Source organism: Poecilia formosa, unplaced genomic scaffold (genome assembly GCF_000485575.1).
Source record: "Poecilia formosa unplaced genomic scaffold, Poecilia_formosa-5.1.2 Scaffold1, whole genome shotgun sequence".
Classification (NCBI taxonomy): Eukaryota; Metazoa; Chordata; class Actinopteri; order Cyprinodontiformes; family Poeciliidae; genus Poecilia; species Poecilia formosa.
This window is the reverse complement of record NW_006799940.1, coordinates 1078914-1097624: the sequence shown is the minus strand read 5'-3', so window position 1 is coordinate 1097624 and position 18711 is coordinate 1078914. Positions and strand designations below refer to the sequence as shown.

The 18711-nt window shown below is 39.8% G+C and overlaps 1 protein-coding gene across 2 annotated transcripts in view; it reads left to right on the top strand.

Moving 5' to 3' along the window:
* Positions 1 to 15400, top strand: part of jag2b (jagged canonical Notch ligand 2b) — a 53184-nt gene extending 37784 nt beyond the window's left edge. For both annotated transcript variants that reach the window (XM_007577017.2, XM_007577091.2), the window contains 14 exons: positions 3368 to 3530; positions 4573 to 4734; positions 4809 to 4922; positions 5051 to 5164; positions 5986 to 6099; positions 6371 to 6487; positions 7646 to 7673; positions 8142 to 8227; positions 10130 to 10243; positions 10369 to 10484; positions 10963 to 11208; positions 11318 to 11449; positions 12506 to 12656; positions 13083 to 15400. In XM_007577017.2, the coding sequence (XP_007577079.1) occupies positions 3368 to 3530; positions 4573 to 4734; positions 4809 to 4922; positions 5051 to 5164; positions 5986 to 6099; positions 6371 to 6487; positions 7646 to 7673; positions 8142 to 8227; positions 10130 to 10243; positions 10369 to 10484; positions 10963 to 11208; positions 11318 to 11449; positions 12506 to 12656; positions 13083 to 13597 (2172 nt within the window). In that variant the 3' untranslated portion in view covers positions 13598 to 15400. The remainder of the gene's footprint in view (positions 1 to 3367; positions 3531 to 4572; positions 4735 to 4808; positions 4923 to 5050; positions 5165 to 5985; positions 6100 to 6370; positions 6488 to 7645; positions 7674 to 8141; positions 8228 to 10129; positions 10244 to 10368; positions 10485 to 10962; positions 11209 to 11317; positions 11450 to 12505; positions 12657 to 13082) is intronic.
* Positions 15401 to 18711: the final 3311 nt, after the last annotated feature.

Genomic DNA, 18711 nt, shown 5'->3' with positions numbered 1-18711 from the left:
AGATGTAGATGAGATCAGCTTCACATGTCGGCGCCTCCAGTAGATTGGTGCACCCCTAATCCTTTCTCCTCCAATCTGTAGCTAACTTTTCACAATAACGCGTTTATTGTGGTAAATAAAAGTGAAAGTTGATGCTTCTTGGGTGTCTTTATGTCCTTGTTCAGCGTTTTGCATTCGATTCAGTACACCTGGTTTCACATTGCCCTTTGATAAGTTGTCACACAATGGAGAAAACCGTAAAACCGCTTCAGCATTTAACAGTAATGTGACCCAACATGCTGTGATCTTCATGGTTGTGTAACGTAATCCATCCCAGCTCTGCTCTGCAAGCCAAGCCCTCTTTTTTCCTACCTCTGATCTCTTCGTTCGGTCTCGGCTGGTTCCTCCCGACGCCTTTCAAACGCGGCCTGCGTCTGAATCTGGGTTATCAGTGAGGAAACCGACACTTTGCTGTATCTGTGGGTCCCTGAATGGAGGACATTGCTGGGCCGAGGCCAGTCCGGATTTAGCATCTCTACTATAAATGTGAGCCTCCCTGAATGAGGAGCTGCTGGAGGGCTGCCCGTGATGCCTGCTACGGCATGATGTACATTCCTGCCCTGTCGTGCCAAAACTACGATGCCCCACAGCATCATATTTCTCTGATTAGTATCTCATGGCAGGCCATTAGAAATTTGATTGTGTAACAGTTTTTGCCCGAGCCCTGATCGGATCCAGGTGAAAAAAGCAAACTGACTCATTAGACCCTGAAGAACCATCTTGTATTTTGGTTTCATTTTCAATCTGAATCAATCACGGTGCTTAAACTCTGCCAGCTTGAAATGTTTAAGAAAATGTCTGAAAACTATATATTCAGATTTTCATACTCGGGGAGACTTAAAGGGAGCCATTTTGTTTTAAATGTAAATTTAGAAATCAAGAAATTCATCAGAAAACCTGGAAAGCTCGGCAGTAGAGGCGCTTGGGCTCTTTAAAAAAAAAAAAAAAAAAAAGCAAAAAGTTAACAGGAAATTTAAAATGTGGTGCTGTCGATCAATTAAAAATTTTAATCAATTTTCACAAGAACTAGTTGCGGTTGTTGCAGGAATGATGCCCTGGGGCAGCCCCTCCTTCTGCTGCACTCCAACCACTTAAAATACAAGCATTTATAGGTTTTTTGTATCAAACCAGGTAACATGGTCCTCCAACACTCAGCATCAAAGGGAAACTTGATACACTACACGTGTTCAAGTAGCACCAAACTTGTTCAGGGGACAACTGAGAAATGAGGGATTTTATTTTCCGGTTCTTCTGTGGCCCGCCCCTCTCTGAGGCCGCCCTGGGCAACTGCCCATAATAAAAACCCTAAACGCCCTAAAAGCTTAAACATTTTCAAAAATGCTTAGGAAAATGTTTTATTGCTCAAACCAAGCATGTTTGAAGATTCTAAGCTTTTCAGTCATTTTGGTGTCATCGTTAATTTAGAAATGTCACATATTGAACTTTTGTTGCCGTCGTTGCGATCGCATCCCAATTTTTTGGTTTCTCTTCGAGTGGCGGAAAACGTTTATCTTTCTCCATCATAACCAGCTGCTGTGAACACTCCAAAATCTTACCAAGTATTTTTGGTCCAGCTTCTAGTGCAAATCTGTTGAAATTCCCTTGAAATAAGATAAAACAATTCACAAGTAACTTTTCAGCAAGATATAGGAGTTTGTTTTAAGTCAATAATTCCTTTTATATCGATAAAGTGCCAGTTCCACTGGCGCCGTTACCTAGCAACGCCAGCCAAGTCCAGCCCGTTACCTAGCAATCCAGTTCTAGTTCCACTGGGAGATTATTTCACTTATAACAGGGGTAATATGCTTCTTATAACAAGACATTTTTCTCATGTTACAAATGAAATAATCTGCCAGTGGAACTAGAACTGGGTTGCTAGGTAACGCGCTGGACTTGGCTGGTGTTGCTAGGTAACTGCACCAGTGGAACTAGAACTTTTTCATGAATATTGAGGAATTATTCACTTAAAACAAGCTCCTATGTCTTTCTGAAAAAGTTTCTAAATAAGTTTAGTCTTATTTAAAGTTTATTAAGATGTTAGCAGTAGAAACTGGACCAAATTTATTGGTTAAAATTTTGTTTTTGCAGTGTAAGAAAAATGTTAATTTGACTAATCTGCATAATTTAATATTAATACGTTAAAAACTGTGGCTGATGCTATTAATCTGAAAAGATTAAGTAAACTTTAAAAATGTTTTGGACTGATTGAGCCCATGAAACTGCTCAGACGCCTGCAGACATATGTTATAAAATGTGAATGTGATTTCTACATTTTTGGGACGGGGTGTCCTGACTGTTTCAGTAAAATAAACCACAAATTTGACCACCATGTTGCCCTGCTAACCTCTCTGCTTCTCCTTAAATGGTAGTAAGGTCCAACCCAAAGTTTATTCACAGTAGGCTTCTGTTTACATCAACGAAGAGATTTTTCTGTCTAAACTCCCCATTTTTTAAAATGATGTTAGAAAGTCGCGTTGGCCTCTCGCCCAGATTTATCTCTATTATTGTTCAGTGTGATGAACCTCAGTCGGTATTTACTCTCATTGTGGATAATCTTTTTGTTCCCCTTCTCAGTTTCTCACACTCAGCTGGGATTTTGTCTCAGAATAATCTTGCAAGATTAGGGAACCAAACGCCTGGATTCCCTTGATGAGCTTAGTGAAAGTTTTTTGAGGCTTAATTCGTTTGCTTACCTTTGTTTTGTTCAGAACAACAGCGCTGGCTCGAGTCCACTAAGCTGCTCATCTGAACATACTTAAGCTCTTCTTTCCCTGCCGCCTCTTTGTTTTCTCTTGCTTCTGTCTTAATGGGTTTTTTATATGTGAAATGTCAGTTTCACATACATTTCCTGGTTAGTTTAGTGACCCTCAGAAAAAAGAAAATGTAAAAATAATGCATAAAAACTCAGTTTCCCAACTGGTATTCTCATTGGTGTCCCATCAACTTTGCATATTGACCAACTTAATATTACTATTATTGTTACTCTTCTGATGAATTGATAATTTTTGAGTTTACTGTGAGACTTTCAGTAAACTTTTATATCCCATTTCAATTGAAATGTACATTTTTTGAGTGAGTTGCAACTGCAGGGAAAAACTATTAACTATTTTTATTTCCAGTATTTCTCCACAATTGAAATCCAGATTCTGTTTAATGAACACAATCTGAGATTCCTTTTTGTTTTGATGTAAAAAATCAATCTGTAATTGGTTTGTATAAAACAATAGCTGTACATTTCTTGGTGTGTGTGTTTTTTGTTTTGTTTTTTTTAATAATCAGGTTGTTTTAATGTAATTTAACAGCACTTGTCTCTTCTCACTTCCCACAGATCTCTCAGTGGCCCCCCTCTGATGCCTGCGATTCAAACCCCTGTGAGAACGGCGCCACCTGCCACAGCATGGACCAAGACTTCTACTGCGCTTGTCCCGAAGGCTACGAGGGAAAAACCTGCGAACGTCTGAAGCAGCGCTGCCAAACCGCAACATGTCAAGGTGCCTCAACAACTACAAATAATCTTCAAAAAAATTGAGAAGCATTGATTTTTTTTAAATTTTTATTATTATGCAAAATTCACATTTTGGACATTTCTGTACTTCCATTTGTATGGGGGGATTTTGCTGCCATAAGTCGAGAGCACACATTTTCAGTCGGAAAGCAGGACTTTGTGTGTTTTTTTTTCTCAAAACATTTAATACTTGTGCTCAAAACGTCTGCTCTCTTTCAAATATTCACTGTGCTCTCTCAAACTTTTTCCTCTCGCTCAAAACTTCTCTCTGCCTGGTTCAAGTCTCCGCTTGCAAACCTCTCTGCTTGCTTGCAAATTCTTTTCTGCTCTCTTTGAAACATTCACTGTGCTTTCTCAAACCTTTCTCCTCACGCTTTTCTGCTCTCTCTCTCAAAATAAAAAATACGGTTGCCTGGTAACAGCCTCAGCCAATAGAATGGAAGTGTTTTGAAATCTTGCTTTCAGACTGAAAATGTGTGCTCTCTACTTACAGCAGTAACTTGATGCTTTGTTGCATTGAGTTGATGTTTTTGGTGTCTGGAAAACAAGCTGCTCTGAAAATCTTTTTGAATGTTACCTAGCAACGCCATGGGTGCTCTGCTAGCTATGTGGCAACCGCAGCTGAGCTCCAGCACATTTGGTTTAACCGCAATACAATGGCTGCTGGAAAAGACAAGAGCTTTGTTGTTGACTTTACCATTCAGAAACTACTTGCTGCTTTCTTGTTGGATGTACAGGAGGCTCCATTTCTGCTTTTCAAAGATGTACGGTTGTATAATTTCGCATTTGTTTGCAGACATTTTCAAGTGTGAGTGTAAACGTTGAGCAGCTTATTTGGATTTAAAGTGACAAGACGCCTTAAAACATCTCAAAATAGGCAGAACTGAGCAGACTAAAATGCCATTAACTAAAATGATTTTGTGCCAAACACATTGGCGTATCTTTTTTGTATAACAAATGGACTTATCCTAACCTGTTCAGTAAAGCACAATAGGTCACCATTAATAACCTTCTTTCCTCTGTTCTAGTTATTGACAGCTGCGTTGTTGCCGTGGCAGTCGACGACTTGGGAGCAGTGCAGCACGTTTCCTCCAACGTGTGCGGCCCACGCGGACGATGCATCAGCCAGCCAACCGGCAACTTCAGCTGCATCTGTGATCCGGGTTTCAGCGGCATCTACTGTCACGAAAGTACGTCCGGAAACATCTTGGTTAACTAACATTCTGTCGGTTAGAAGATTCGGTAACTGGAAACTTTGTCTCAGATATCAACGACTGCATCAGCAACCCGTGTAAGAACGGCGGGACCTGCATCGACGGGTTGAGCTCGTTTCAGTGCGTCTGTCTGGACGGCTGGGAGGGTCAACTCTGTGACCTCAGTGAGTTCGTCTTCTGTTTGGAAAATCTCCCTAGCACACCTGGAGTGGAGCTTAATCTCTCTGTATGGTTTGGAGTTAGTTTGGTGGTTGTTGAATGGGAGAATGAGTCACATTTTTTCCTTCCTCAGACGTCGACGAGTGCAGACACAACCCGTGCAAAAATGGCGGCCGCTGCGTCGACTTGGTGAATGACTTCTACTGCGAATGCGCCGACGACTGGAAGGGCAAGACCTGCCACTCCCGTGAGTTGGGTTCCAACAACAGAGCAGAGGATTGGTCAGAAGTTTAACCAATCAGCAGCCGGAACCTTAAACTGCATCACTAACGGGATCATTTGGTCATTTTGGGCCATTTCAGCATCATAAATGTTTTCGTATCGTGGCAAAATCTATTGATAAAACAATTGAATAAGCTGCTAAATTATCAACAAGTAGCTGCTTTTGCATTCAATGAGTACTTCTTAAAGTTAAACAATATTGACCATCTATTCAGATCAATGTAATTTGTCAGTACGTAGAAAGAAATTACTTAATTTGATTAATAAAATATTGAGTTTAGAGCAGTGAATGGCAACTTCTGCAATGTGAAGAGCCAAAAATAAAAAACGGAGCATAAATAGCTTTTCTTCTATGGGATTTGCATATTTATGGACAACTATATGTGTGTAATAAATAAATGAAAAACAACCCGAAAGTTTTCTACTTGGTGACAAAAGCTGCATCTAAAAATATTTCTAACACTTTTAAAGTCATTATTTGGTGGAAGTTTTTCCTTGGAAAAACTGCTGCACCTGCATCTTGTATGAAGATATCAAAATAAAAAGCATTTTCAAGTAATATATTGATCATGGCATACTAATGCACTTAATTAATCAAATTAATAAACTTTAATTTTGCAGTAATACTCCACAGGGGAACGGGAGGACATTTGAAATATCCAAAATAAAACAGACTATGGAGTCTCAAAACAAAAAATAAATATCAGAATAGAAATTATCACACTTAATTGATGTATGATGATTAATTAACTGATTATTACTGTATTTTTTTTGTTTTGTGATCAGGTGAGAGTCAGTGTGATGAAACCACCTGCAGTAACGGCGGCACCTGCTACGACCACGGCGACGCTTTCCGCTGCTCCTGCCCACCTGGCTGGGAAGGAAACACGTGCAACACAGGTGACGACGCATTAAAAGCAACGATCGTTTCCCCTGAAGTTGCCAGTAATCATGCTTCATAAATTTCTGCTTCAGCTACTTTGAGATAAAACGTTTCATGTACTCGGTAGCGCCGCTGTTCTCATGTTTTTCATTGGTGATTTGTAATTAGTGGAGTCTTTTCTCCTGTTTGTTTTCTGCCAGTTTTTAAAGGTTCTCTGATTTCCAGTGAAATCTGTTGATGCTTGCATGCATCTCTGTAATTTTCTCTCCCTCCTCCCACTTTCTGCAGCCAAAAACAGCTCTTGTGCCTCCAGTCCTTGTTCCAACGGTGGGACGTGCGTAGGAGGAGGAGACGCTTTCTCCTGCATCTGCAAAGACGGCTGGGAAGGCCCCACCTGCGGACACAGTTAGTACCTCTGCAAAACTTTTAATGTTCGCAGAAAATGCACCAAAGTTTAATTCTTTCACCAGAGGGGAGGCAATTATCTGCAGAGTAGATTAGAGATGCACCAATCAGATGTTTTGCAGCCAATTTATAGCTCAAAGAAATTGTAAAAGTTCATAAAATCACAAGGAATTAATCTTTTATTGTAGATGATTTTAAAAAAAATCATCCGCAATCAATCAAAATTCATTTGTGTTGCAGTTCAAAGTTCTTTACATCATAAAAATATAAAAGCATCGTATAGACGACAGTTGTAACGGAAGAAGCGTTTTGTCAAATACCATAATTAAAATCATCACTAAAATATGTTGGTCAAAGTTTTGTTGATGCTGATGGACAGTTTTTGTAATTTTTCTAAGGTGGCAAGTTGAACAAAACAAAGTTATTTTTTTATTCTTTTTATTTCATAGACGCTTTATTTCATAGATGCTTCAAACATCCAGTGACCTTTTCGTCAGAAACACACCTGGGCTAAACAAAGCGAAGGTTTTAACAGGAAATTATCATTTTTGTTGCTAAAAATGAACTAAAAATGTTTTATACATCAGAAAAAGAGAAAATAATTGGTTCAAAAAGTTTAAATAAATGCAAATATTAAGATGAATGTCATACTGATGTTGGGTTTGGTAACATTTTTACTTGTTTAATTTATTATTCAATCAATAAATTGAGTTCGCTGCTTCTCCATGTAAAGGCTCTCAGTATTCCAGCTGTTATGCAGTTTTCTAGATTTGTGGTGCGTAGAAGCTGAATGCTGCGTCTCCAGGTTTGGTTCTGTAGATGCAGAGCAGAACCAGAACAAGAGACCTTTGAAAGTTTTCAAGTATTTTGTTGCCAAGCCATTCAGTGAGCTCCAGAGAGGCAGGGTGATGTGCTCCATCTTCCTGGTTTTAGTCAGAACGCCAGCAGCAGCATTTTGGTCAGAGTGATTTTTTTTTTTATTCAGGTAGACAATAATTAATGCAACTAGAGATGAGATTAGTCCTGTAATCCAGCAAATGTTCTTCAGGTGATAAAAGGCTGTCTTTGTAACCGTCTTTATGTGACTCTGAAGGCTCCCTCTAAATTGGGAAACTTTCTCCAAACTACCTTAACAATATTTTCTTTCTCCTTCAACAGACAAAGACGACTGCAGCCCTCATCCATGGTACGTAACGCTCATCGTCTCTCTGCCTCCCTCCGTCTTCTCCTCGCTTCACGCAGTCGTTTTCAGCCTCCAAAGGCTGGAGCAACCTGCCTTTAAATCCAGCCTTAAAGGGGGAGGTGCGCTCCCGTCCTGAATGGGACAGTGAGAGGTGGGAGTTTTGTGGGGAGGACAAGAGTCCCGCCGACCCTGCGGTGAATGCAGGTGGGGTTAGGGGGAGGTTGGGGGTCGAGTCGTAGGCTCCATTCTTCCCGTGCGACCTGGGGGGGAGCTCAGCTTTGAGGAGGAAGCCATGATGAGAGGATGGGAGGGGGAGGCGCTGGACACGCCTATTAGCATCTGAAAGGTGAAGGCTTGTATTGATGAGCTGAATTGAGCTTTGTGACCTGCACCCCACACACACACGATGGTCTCTGCTGCCGCTGGACAGGATGTCCAGCCTCGTCTAATCATCTTTCTTTTTTCTCGTAGTTTCAACGGTGGGATTTGTGAGGATGGAGTCAACTGGTTCCGCTGCGAGTGCGCTCCTGGGTTTGCTGGACCAGACTGCAGAATAAGTGAGTAAAATACTAAAAAAAAAATCTCCAAAAACGTCAATATCCAAAACGGAGGTGGGTGATACGGGCTTTACGTTTTATTACAATATTTCGTGGTGCTTTTTAGGCCTGTCATGATCAATTTTACTGGCCGATAAATTGTCCCAGAAGTTATTGCGATAAACTTATATTATTTTTTAAGACAATTTTCAAGTAATGTAATAAAACATTCCCAAAGATCTTTAAACTCTAGTGAACATTTAAAACTGGAAGACATTTTGCATATTAAAAATAAACAGAAACAACAAACAAAATGAAATATAAAGTCTGTAAACAAAATTGCCAACCAATTTTTGGTAGAAACGGAGAAAAGAAAAAAAGTTCATTTTAATTTATGAGGCGATTAATTGATTTATTGCATCATTCCTAGTATTATTGTAATAACAATAAAAGTGATAAAAAATATCACATTTCTTTAGGTTACTGTGTGACTGTGTGTCACAGCAATTATAGTCCCACAAACCCAAAAACTACTCTTGAAAAACATTCCTGTTTGCAAAGCGAGTCATGATTTATCACTAACCTGCTCATGGTTACTTTATTTTCCAATAATTTATTGGCATTTATTTATGCCTTGATTGAACAAACGGTGGAAAAAATAGCAAAACCTGATAATAATGGAAGTTTTGGGGGTTTTGAACTAAATTAATTTGAATTTACAGTTTTGACAATAAATTGAAATATTTTCACAATTGATAAGACGATAAATTCCCATAATCCTGATGTATTCTTTATATCCAGATGTATTGAGGTAAAGCTCAAAATGAAACGGACACAATGACAGCTAAAAGCAAGCCCTCTACCCTTTTTCTCGGTTCTTTGACATCTCCGGGGTCAGAGGTCATACCTCCTCCATACTCACACGGTCAGACTTTCACACACAGAAGACAAATTACCCAGTGACCCTGAAACTCTTCTTCTGTTCCTTTGTTTGGACCGGATAGCGTTCACCTTTGTTGTCTGGTTGAATATGAGAATTCCCGTCCATGTTGAGTTTACGGACAACAAATCGCCAAAGTTTCCAACGGCTCTCAAGAAACCCAGAAGTTGAGATATTTTTGATATTTCGCGCTTTGTGGCATTAATTTACCAAACTTTAGTGGCTTATCTTGCATCGCTCCCTAGCAACACTTGGAATCAGCCATTTTACAGAGAAAGCTCATTTAGACTGGTCTAATGCTGCATATATCTCATAAATTTAAAAGATTAACGGAGCTGGAGACGCTCATGACCAGAGATGGGCAGAAAACCCAAAAATTTAACTCAAGTAAAAGTAAAAAGTCTGGTCTAGTCATTCAGTATTTAAAAATTACATCATCAAATGGACCAAAATACAGAGTTGGGTGGAATTTTTGGTATTTTAAGGACCAAAGTGATGATAATTCATATAAGTAACCAAAAAAATAACAAAATCAGGCAAAAGAAAAACATTTCCAAATCAGTTTCTTTCATTAAAAAACTTATGAAACCTCACCAAAAGCTGCAGGTGTGTCTGATGAATGTTTGGTTAAAACATGTTTGTTGTTCTTCCAGTGGGAAGAAAATCCAGAAGTTTTACTCAAGTAAGAGTAAAAATACTTCATAATAAACTGACTCAAGTAAAAGTAAAAAGTGCAACGCAGAATAAATAATCCTAAAAGTAAATTTTTTTGCAAAATGTTGCACTGAGTAAATGTAGCTAGTTACTATCCAACTCTGCTCCCAAACCAAAAGTCATTCAAACATTTTTTTTTTACTTAAATCTCCTTGTTAGGCTTGGTTTTACTCTTCCCTGTATATTGGAAATTTTGCCAGAAACCTACTAAGTTTTACACTGATCTCGTGCGAACTGTTTATTTTTGGCACGGTTGTTTCTCCGTACAGACATAAACGAGTGCCAGTCTTCTCCCTGCGCCTACGGAGCCACCTGTGTGGATGACATCAATGGCTTCCGCTGCATCTGTCCTCTTGGTAGATCAGGAGCCAGATGCCAAGAATGTAATTCTGTTTTAAATTTTACTTTAATAGTTTGGTTTTCTTAGTATTCCCATTATCACACCAATTAATTTACTCAATAATTACTCCAAATGCAGAGCTGAGCTTGACCTTCCATGTGTTTGCAGTCATAGGCATTGGAAGGACTTGTCTGTATGCTGGTCTGCAGTTTCCTCATGGCAGCCATTGGGAGGAAGAGTGCAACAACTGTCACTGCATCGATGGCAGAGTGCGCTGCACTAAGGTATGCAGACGCACGCCAACATCCTCTGGCAGCTTTTAAGAGATCGGTTTTCTGAAGCAGGATGTCCACACATCCTCACATGTTGTTCTGGGGTCTAGATGTGTACAGTATGAAGCTAAATGTTGGTTCTCCATGTTTGATTCTTGTTCTGGTTGTTGAGTTGACATCACTTTAAGTTTGTTCTAGATTCGTAAACACACAGGAGTTTCTCCGGGTCTTGCTCCGAAATTAAAAGTATAAAACTAAATGTTGAGCTAAGGTACTAAATGATTTCTAAAAGTAATGGACTGAACAGTACTGCATGTTTAGTTTATTGTTGAGGGTAAAGTTTGGACACCAATTGGTTCAAATATATTGTCGATGGAAACAGATTGACAAAACAATGCTTCTAATCTAAACAAAATAGCAAAATAACCTCAGGAAATGAAATAATCTGTCAAAAACAAAGTTGTTTTTTACATTTTGACTCTGACGCCAGGTGCTGTGTGGTCGCCGCCCCTGCCGGCTCAGTCCGTCGGGACAGAAGTCCTGCCCAGCCGGACAGGAGTGCCTGGAGCACAACTACTACACCTGCTTCTCTCAGCCCTGCGATCAGTGGGGGGTTTGTTCGATGGCCGGACCCCCGCCGCCCCAAGCAGCCACCAAGTGCCAGCCAAACAGCGGCCATTTGGACAACAGCTGCGGCCGCATAACTCTTGTTTTCAACAGAGACAAAGTGCCGCCTGTGAGTCATCGCGCTCGTATAGTTTTTATTTTTTTCCTTTCTGTCGCAGCCTGTGGTTGAGATGTCTCCTGAAATTCGTGCTGCTGCTGATGAGTCCGTTTGTTTTTAGGGGATCACAGTGGAGAATATTTGCTTTGAGCTGAGGTATCTTCAAGACACCAGGAGTTTGGCGAAAGACCACAGCCTCCTTCTGTTGTGCGGCCTCTCGCATTCAAACCCAGATGCTGTAGAGGTGGCCATTGTAAGTGAATGACCCAAATAATACGCATAAACATGTATCCTCACGAAAGCTGCAAGGTACCGCTTTCAGTTTCATGTTGGATTAGCAAAATATCTGAAACTTGTTAGAACACTGCAAAAACAGAAAATCCTACCAAGTGTTTTTGGTCTAGTTTCTAGAGCAAACATCTCGGCACACTTGAAATAAAATAAAACTCATTTACAAGCAACTTTTTAGGAAGAAATATCTTGTTTTAAGTCAATAGCTCCTTAATATTGATGAAAAAATCCTGATTCTATTGGCAGATTATTTCACTTTTAACATGGAAAAACTGTATTTAGTCAGAATTTCAATTAAAAAATGTCAGAATTCTGCAAAACAGAATTTCAAGAAAACGAAAAGGCCTGCTTAATGCTTGTTTTGTAGTTTTGGGCAAATGTCCACATAAATGGGACTAGATAAAGGAAACTAGCATTTTGCTAAATCTGATATATTTGACATTGTAGGTTCATTAATGTACACCATCTCATTTAAATATTATCAATCAATCAGTAATATCTTCTGCATGCATGCAGCTCTAATACTCTACAATATTTAGGTTTAACTGTGATGTTGAACCAAAACTACGTTGGTCCTAAAACAGAACCATGAGGTTTTCCAGTATTCCTGTTTCTGAAGGGATTTATTTCACTTCTCAGCAGGTTTTACAGAATTTTAGGGTAAATTTCTTCCTTTCCTCTGAGTAATTGCACTTTGCTTTTTAAGACTTGCTGTTCCAAGTTATTCCAGTTGTTTCATAAAACTTGGAACATTTAAGCTAGGCACTACTGTCAGTTTATTTAAACAATTAAACTGTTTTAATTTGCATTTTCTTCTAAGAGCAAAGAACCAGTTGAGGCAAAGCCTGTTGCTTACTGAAAGTGACTCAACAACCACCAGATTTAAAACATCTGCAATGTGCGAACTCGTTTGTTTGGGCTGACACTGCAGGTGTTTTTTATGTAAAGAAGTCTTGCACGCAACTTTTCTTTTCTTGTCTTGTTTCTGAGCTTTCTTGTTTTCTGTTTTGGCTCCAAGTCTTTTCAGCCAGAAAATCTTCCAGACCACAGCCTGATCCAGGAGGCAGCCAGTGCCGTGGTGGGCACCTTATCCAAGAGGCACAACAGCACCGTCATGCTGGCGGTCATAGAGGTGAAGGTGGAGACGCAGCTCATGCCTCCGTCAGTGGGTGAGTATCGATGAACGAACCACAACAGTTTGTTACAGAAAAAAAAGGTTTTCTCCCTCAAAATTCTGAATTATTCCCTCTGAATTTTTATTTTTTTCCTCAAAATTTGTTTTTTTTTAATCCTTTTACAATTTTAAGTGGAAAAATATCTAAATTTAGCCTTTTTTTCCTCTTCAGATTTTGGATTTTTTTTCTTTCAGAATTCTGACGTTTTGTCTCAGAATTCCCTTTTTTCTTTTTCTCAATTGCGACATTTCGTCACAGAATTCTTATTTTTCTCATAATTGACTTTTTTCCTCAGACTTTTAACACTTTTCCTCGGATCCAGTTTTTTTCCCGTGGTCCTAATCCTTGTTCGTAGCTAGAGGTCGTGTCCAGCTGCTGATTATTTTTTTTTTTTTGCATTTCCTCTCTCGTACCCCACAGACTACCTGGTGCCTCTGCTGTGCGTCCTCTTCTGCTTGCTCTGCCTCTTCTGCATCATCGTCTGCGTGTGGTGGACGCGGAAACGGAGAAAAGAGCGCGAGAGGTCGGCGCAGTCGGCTCCTGACGGCAGCGTGAACAACCAGTGGGAGCCGCTGCGCCTCGTCGTGGGACGCCAGCCGCAGCAGCAGCTGAAGGAGAGCAACAGGGAGACTGAGCAGGAGCGCAGAAAGCTCATGGGCCCCTCCTGTCGGACGTGTGACGATGAGGAGGAGGAGACGGAGGGCGAGCTGGAGGAGGAGTGCGGCGGCGGCGCGGAGGCGGGAAAGGAGCTCGTTTATAGGTACTCTAAAACTGCAGTGCAGTCCAGCGGGGGGATGATCTGCACCCTGCACAGCTCCAGTCCGCCTCTCAAAGCCCCCCACCGGACCCAAGGCTACAGCTCTAAAGACAACCGCTGGAGAAACGTCGGTGGCGTCTGGACTGGTCAGAAAGAGCTCAAAGACCATTGTGTGTAAGAAAACGTAAAGAAAGGACTATGCAGAGGCGAGAGAGGCTGCAAGGCAGCTACTGTCCTGTTGTGTTTGGGACTTCTGTTGAAAACTAAACGAGGCTTTGCGTTTAAGAAGCCGTTCTTTGGTTGTTGTTTTTTTTTTGGGTTGTCGCTGAAGATGATTTCTCCGTTTTTCTTTCCCCTCGTTCAGGAGGCGTGAGCACAGTGAACATCATATTTTTGCTTTTCGTTGCGTACAGAAGAAGGCGCTGAAATGTAATATATCTATAATTTCAGGAGGCGAAAGAAGCTCCCTGCTTTTTTTTTTTTCAGTTCAGTTATGGAATTCTGCTATTTAAGTAACATTTGAATTATTAAAAGGAAAAAAAGCTGTAAAAAGATTGTTTACAGACTGTTATGAGTTTTGTTGAAATGTCAGTGGGCTCTAAGGATTTGGACGAAAATGGACAGTTTTCTCCGTCACCTTCCAGCTTTGCCCACCGATCCACCTGCGGCTGTCATGCCTTACCAAAACTCTGGCCTGGAGGGAGGAGGAAGGGACAGAAACCCCAGTGCCTACTACGTGGCCTTCCATGTCTTTTGTTTTCTCCTTTGTCGTCTCGGCTGAAAGCTGTATTTGTAATATTTTGCAGTATTTGAGTTGGTAGCAAGTGCCTTTTCTACGAGCCGCCGTGGCTCCGAGTCGTGCTGCCCGGTTTGACCTCCTTCCTCTCCGATTTCGAAGGGATTCTTGTACATTTAAAGAGTTCAATTTCACAGCAACGCCATTCAAGGTATTTGATCAAAGCAGAAATGACTACGCTGTACATACATGTAAATACTTAAAGGAGTCGCTGTGTATATTTGAAATAAGTAAGTTAAAAACAAGTCACACATTTTTATTATTATTGTTAATATTATTTTTATTTTTTTTTTACAACGTCATTTCTTTTATTTATGTCGGTTGATATAAGCAGGTTTTCTAACGATTAGCACCCAGAGTCCCACAGCGGAGAACCTTTTACACGGAGGTACCACCTATGGAGGATTTTCTGACGGGTTTGGAAACGGCTTGGCGTCGCTTCTTTAAATTAAAAACAGAAAAACTTTTGCGCGGTTTGGGAAGAATCACTGCCATCACTTAACGCAGTCGGGCACAATCTTTATATTTTTTTTTTTGTCTCCAAGCAACATAAAGCATTTAAAACAACATTGTAGCCTTAAAGTTTTCAAACCATTTCTAAACCCGTTGGAAATCCTTTTATTTCAGGTGCCTTAATGTAATAATTTATTACATTTATTTGTGTTCATTTTTTTTTATTTCCACGTGTTGAGGAGCGTAACCGTCTCAAACATAGTGTGGTGTATCATGGCGTGTTTTTATTCGCCAGAATAAAACGCGCCCATTTATCTCACTTGCTTGTCTATCATGGTGATTCCTGGAAATTAAACAGTTTGGAGAAAATTGATATAAAAAATCCATCATAGCAGCTCTGAATGTGGGTCAAATGTGGATTTTATGCATTTGCTTCATGTTTTGGTTCAAAGGCTTTAACGAAGGGAACAATGTTTGCAGATGCAGGAATATATATATTTTTTTTTTTTTTTTTTATTCAGTTGCTAGTTCAGTTTCAAAAGGCAAAATTTTACCCCCGTATTTTTCTTTTTTCAAACCATGTCACTGTCTCAAAACGCCATTGTATTTCTGTAAATGGGACACAGCAAAAATAAAGAATTGAAGATGCATCTCTGTTGAACATGCATATTGTATACACTTGTTGTTCAAGGGGCACCAGTTAATTTTGTATAAAGTAAAAAGTTTTCATTCTTTCAGTGGAGTTTTCTTTGTTTTAAATAAGGACCACTCTCATTTAGAGAACGGCGCATTTCGTCCAATAAAAGATTTGGCCATAAACGAAAATCAAATGTGCTGTGAAAAAGCAAAATCTTACCAAATACTTTTGGTCCAGTTTCTTGTGAAAATATATTTGTCTTATATCAAGTGTATAAACTGTCAGGTAAATTCTCAGCAAGATATGGGAGCCATTTTTAAGTCAATAACTACTTAATGTTGCTGAATATTACTTCACTTGTAACGAGACGTTTTTCCCTCGTTATAAGGGAAATGATCTGCAAGTGGAACTAGTGCTTTTTGGTTAATATTAAGGAATTAATTACTTGATATACTGAAGTTTTAAGCTAATTTTATCCCTTTTGAAATGTACCAAGATATTTACTAGATCAGAAATACTTGGTAAGATTGTGTTTTTGCAGTGTAAAGAAATAAAAGCCATTAGTATATACGCATAAACATTTTGGCTTAACTTTTTGTCTATTTACAAATTGCGTATCTCATCCGGTGGCCCTGCATAACCTGCCTGAGTCTGTATGTATTTGAGCTGAGGAGGATCTGGATCGATCAATCGATCCCATAACCTCCCAGTCTGCCCACATCCTGCCATCGCTCTCGCTCCCACTGCACCAATGGAAGCGGCTCCCCTTCTCTGGGCTGATCCATCCTCCGCCAATGGGAGGCTGGCGTGATCCTCTCCGACGGGGTGTTGGTGTGGTGGGACGCTTTGCCTCCTGGAGGCCCCTGGGGGCCCCGGGCCGGTGCTAATGGGACCTTCCCCTGTCGGAAAGCCGGATCGAGTTACACAGCTTTGTGGAAGAGGTTGTGTCATCATTCATGGGGGGAAGGGAGCTGACGATGTTTACGGATATGAAGATCAGCACTATCAGATCCTGTAAATGGGGTCTGGTTCATGTTTACCTGCCTTATTATTCATCCCTGTTTTTACAGACGTCTCTTTCAGATATGACCCACCATTTCATCTCTCAAAGTTAAATGCGATAAACTCAGCTAAAGTTTGATAATCGGAGCTAAAGTTAATTTTTTTTAATCTTTTTTTCTTTTTACTTGCATGGACAGAACAACCTAGATTTATCAGTTCAATGATAACAGGAATTAAATCCTCTAGACTGGTGTTTAGCCTCTGAAACTCAAGGCTAGCAAAGAAATGTTGGTGGCAACTAGCTAACTCACTCTTTGGTTACCTAGCAACAACTTGCTGAGTAGCTTGTCGTTACCTAGCAACAACCAGCTGAGTAACTGGCAGCAGTTTACGATCAGCACTGTCAGATCCTGTATATGGGGCCTGGTTTATATATTCCAACCTTGCAGATTGCAAAGTTTGATAATCTGAGCTAAAGTAAATAGTAATCCCAGTGTAAAAAAAATTCTGAATAAAAAAAAAATCCACACAAATTCTCATATTTCTGCTATTTAGAAAAAAAAAAAATAAAAAAAAGGTCACCATACATTATATGAAAGAGGAAGAGTTTAGTTTGATTTAATGTCTTTAAATGTAAATATCTACTAAAACTTTTACTAATAAATTTTAGGGCTTTAGAGCTAATTTTTATTCATAATTTTATTATTATTATTTCAGTTATCAGTTTAAATAATCTGATCCTGCTTTGAATTCAGTTAGCAGTAAAACCTATTTACAAAAAAATTATAAAACATTATTTTCCTAAAAAAAAAAAAAAAAGTCAAACAGTTTAAAAAGATAATTTACACCCAAAAAAAACCAATACTCTGATTAAGAAAAAGCTGTGCTAAGCTGCTGTTTGTTGACAATCCCGTTTTAATTCAAACTGTGAACTACAGATCTGTGTTTGCAGCGCCATTGCTTGGTTAAAAGCGATGGAGGTGTGTTGCCAAGCTGTCTTTGTGCCTGTCAACATCAATAACCCCCAGCGAGTCCAGACTGCATTGGTAAACTGACACCAGATTCCAAAAGTGGCTCCGCGTTGCAGCCAAGGACATTTCTGCTCAGTACGCTTGTAAACACGTAGTACTACGTTACTACGCTCGTCTCGAAACGGATAAAAGCAGAAGGGAGGGAAAATTAATCTAAACTCCTGCTGGCCTGTTTGTTTCTCCTACTGGAGGTGGTCTTTTATATTTACTGGTTTTACCACCTAAAATAAACATGTTTTAATACCAAATGAGCCTCTATTGTTTTTTTTTTTTACATCCCCTACGCTCTAAAAAAAAAAAAAATAGCAGCCTTCTGTGATTACACTAAAATCTACATAACATTTAAAAAATAGACAAAGAAATTGTACTGATTGATGGACTGGATGAATTTATACTGAAAGTGAAGATTGTTATTGTTTTTCAAAATGTTGTGTTTTAATTTTGTTTGTTTTAATAACCTTTATTTCACCAGGAAAAGAGCCACTGCATTGAAAACCTGCTGGTTTGGTTCCTGAGCTCTTCCTGAGTTAAAACATCAGTATTGTTGTGTCTAAATGAACATGAACTTGTTTCTTTGCATCTTTTTTTTGTTGTTGTTATTTTGACCATTTCTCATTTTCTGCTAATAAAAAGTAAATTTTGTCAGTAGTTCATAGAATAAAACAACAACGTTCATTTTACTCAAACCTATAAAGAGTGAAATCAGAGAAACTGGTCATTTTAATTTTTTCCAGACCTGTATAAAGGTCTCTGTATTAACATTTAAATGTTTAACGCTAAATGTTAAAATCCCTGAGGCGGATGATTCTGTGTTTTGTCTTTGTTCGTGTTTGTTACGGTGGTTCATTGTGATGTTGGTAGTTTGGACCGGTACTGCAGAAACTAACGGGGATCCTTAAATAAAACCTGAACACAGCCTGTGGGGGTATTTGATGAGCTCTGCTCCCTGTACATCTGTTGATGTGGGTCTTTGGGACCATCTGACAGCAGAGGCAGCTGGGTGACAGGGTTTTAGGCTAAGCCCTTCACCCCTTTACACAAACACACACTTACTGGAAGTCTACATTTGCCCTAATGGGACATCAGATTGGCGCGTGCTGGTGGAAAGAGGGCTGCAGCTGGCACTACAGCTGACTGAGCCACAGCACACAGGCTGTGTGTGTTTGTATGGGGAGAGCGGCGTGTTTGCACTGCAGGTCTGTCTTGGCACTGCAGTAACCCAAACACTTTGTGCAGGGAGACGCAGAGGACACTTGATAGACAGAAGGGGATGGTAGAGCTGGTGGTGTTTCTGGGTCTGTTTGGGGGAACGAGGCAGTTTGGGTTCGATCTCATGCTAAACATCAGAACAACGGGAGCAGCTACAGAGAACA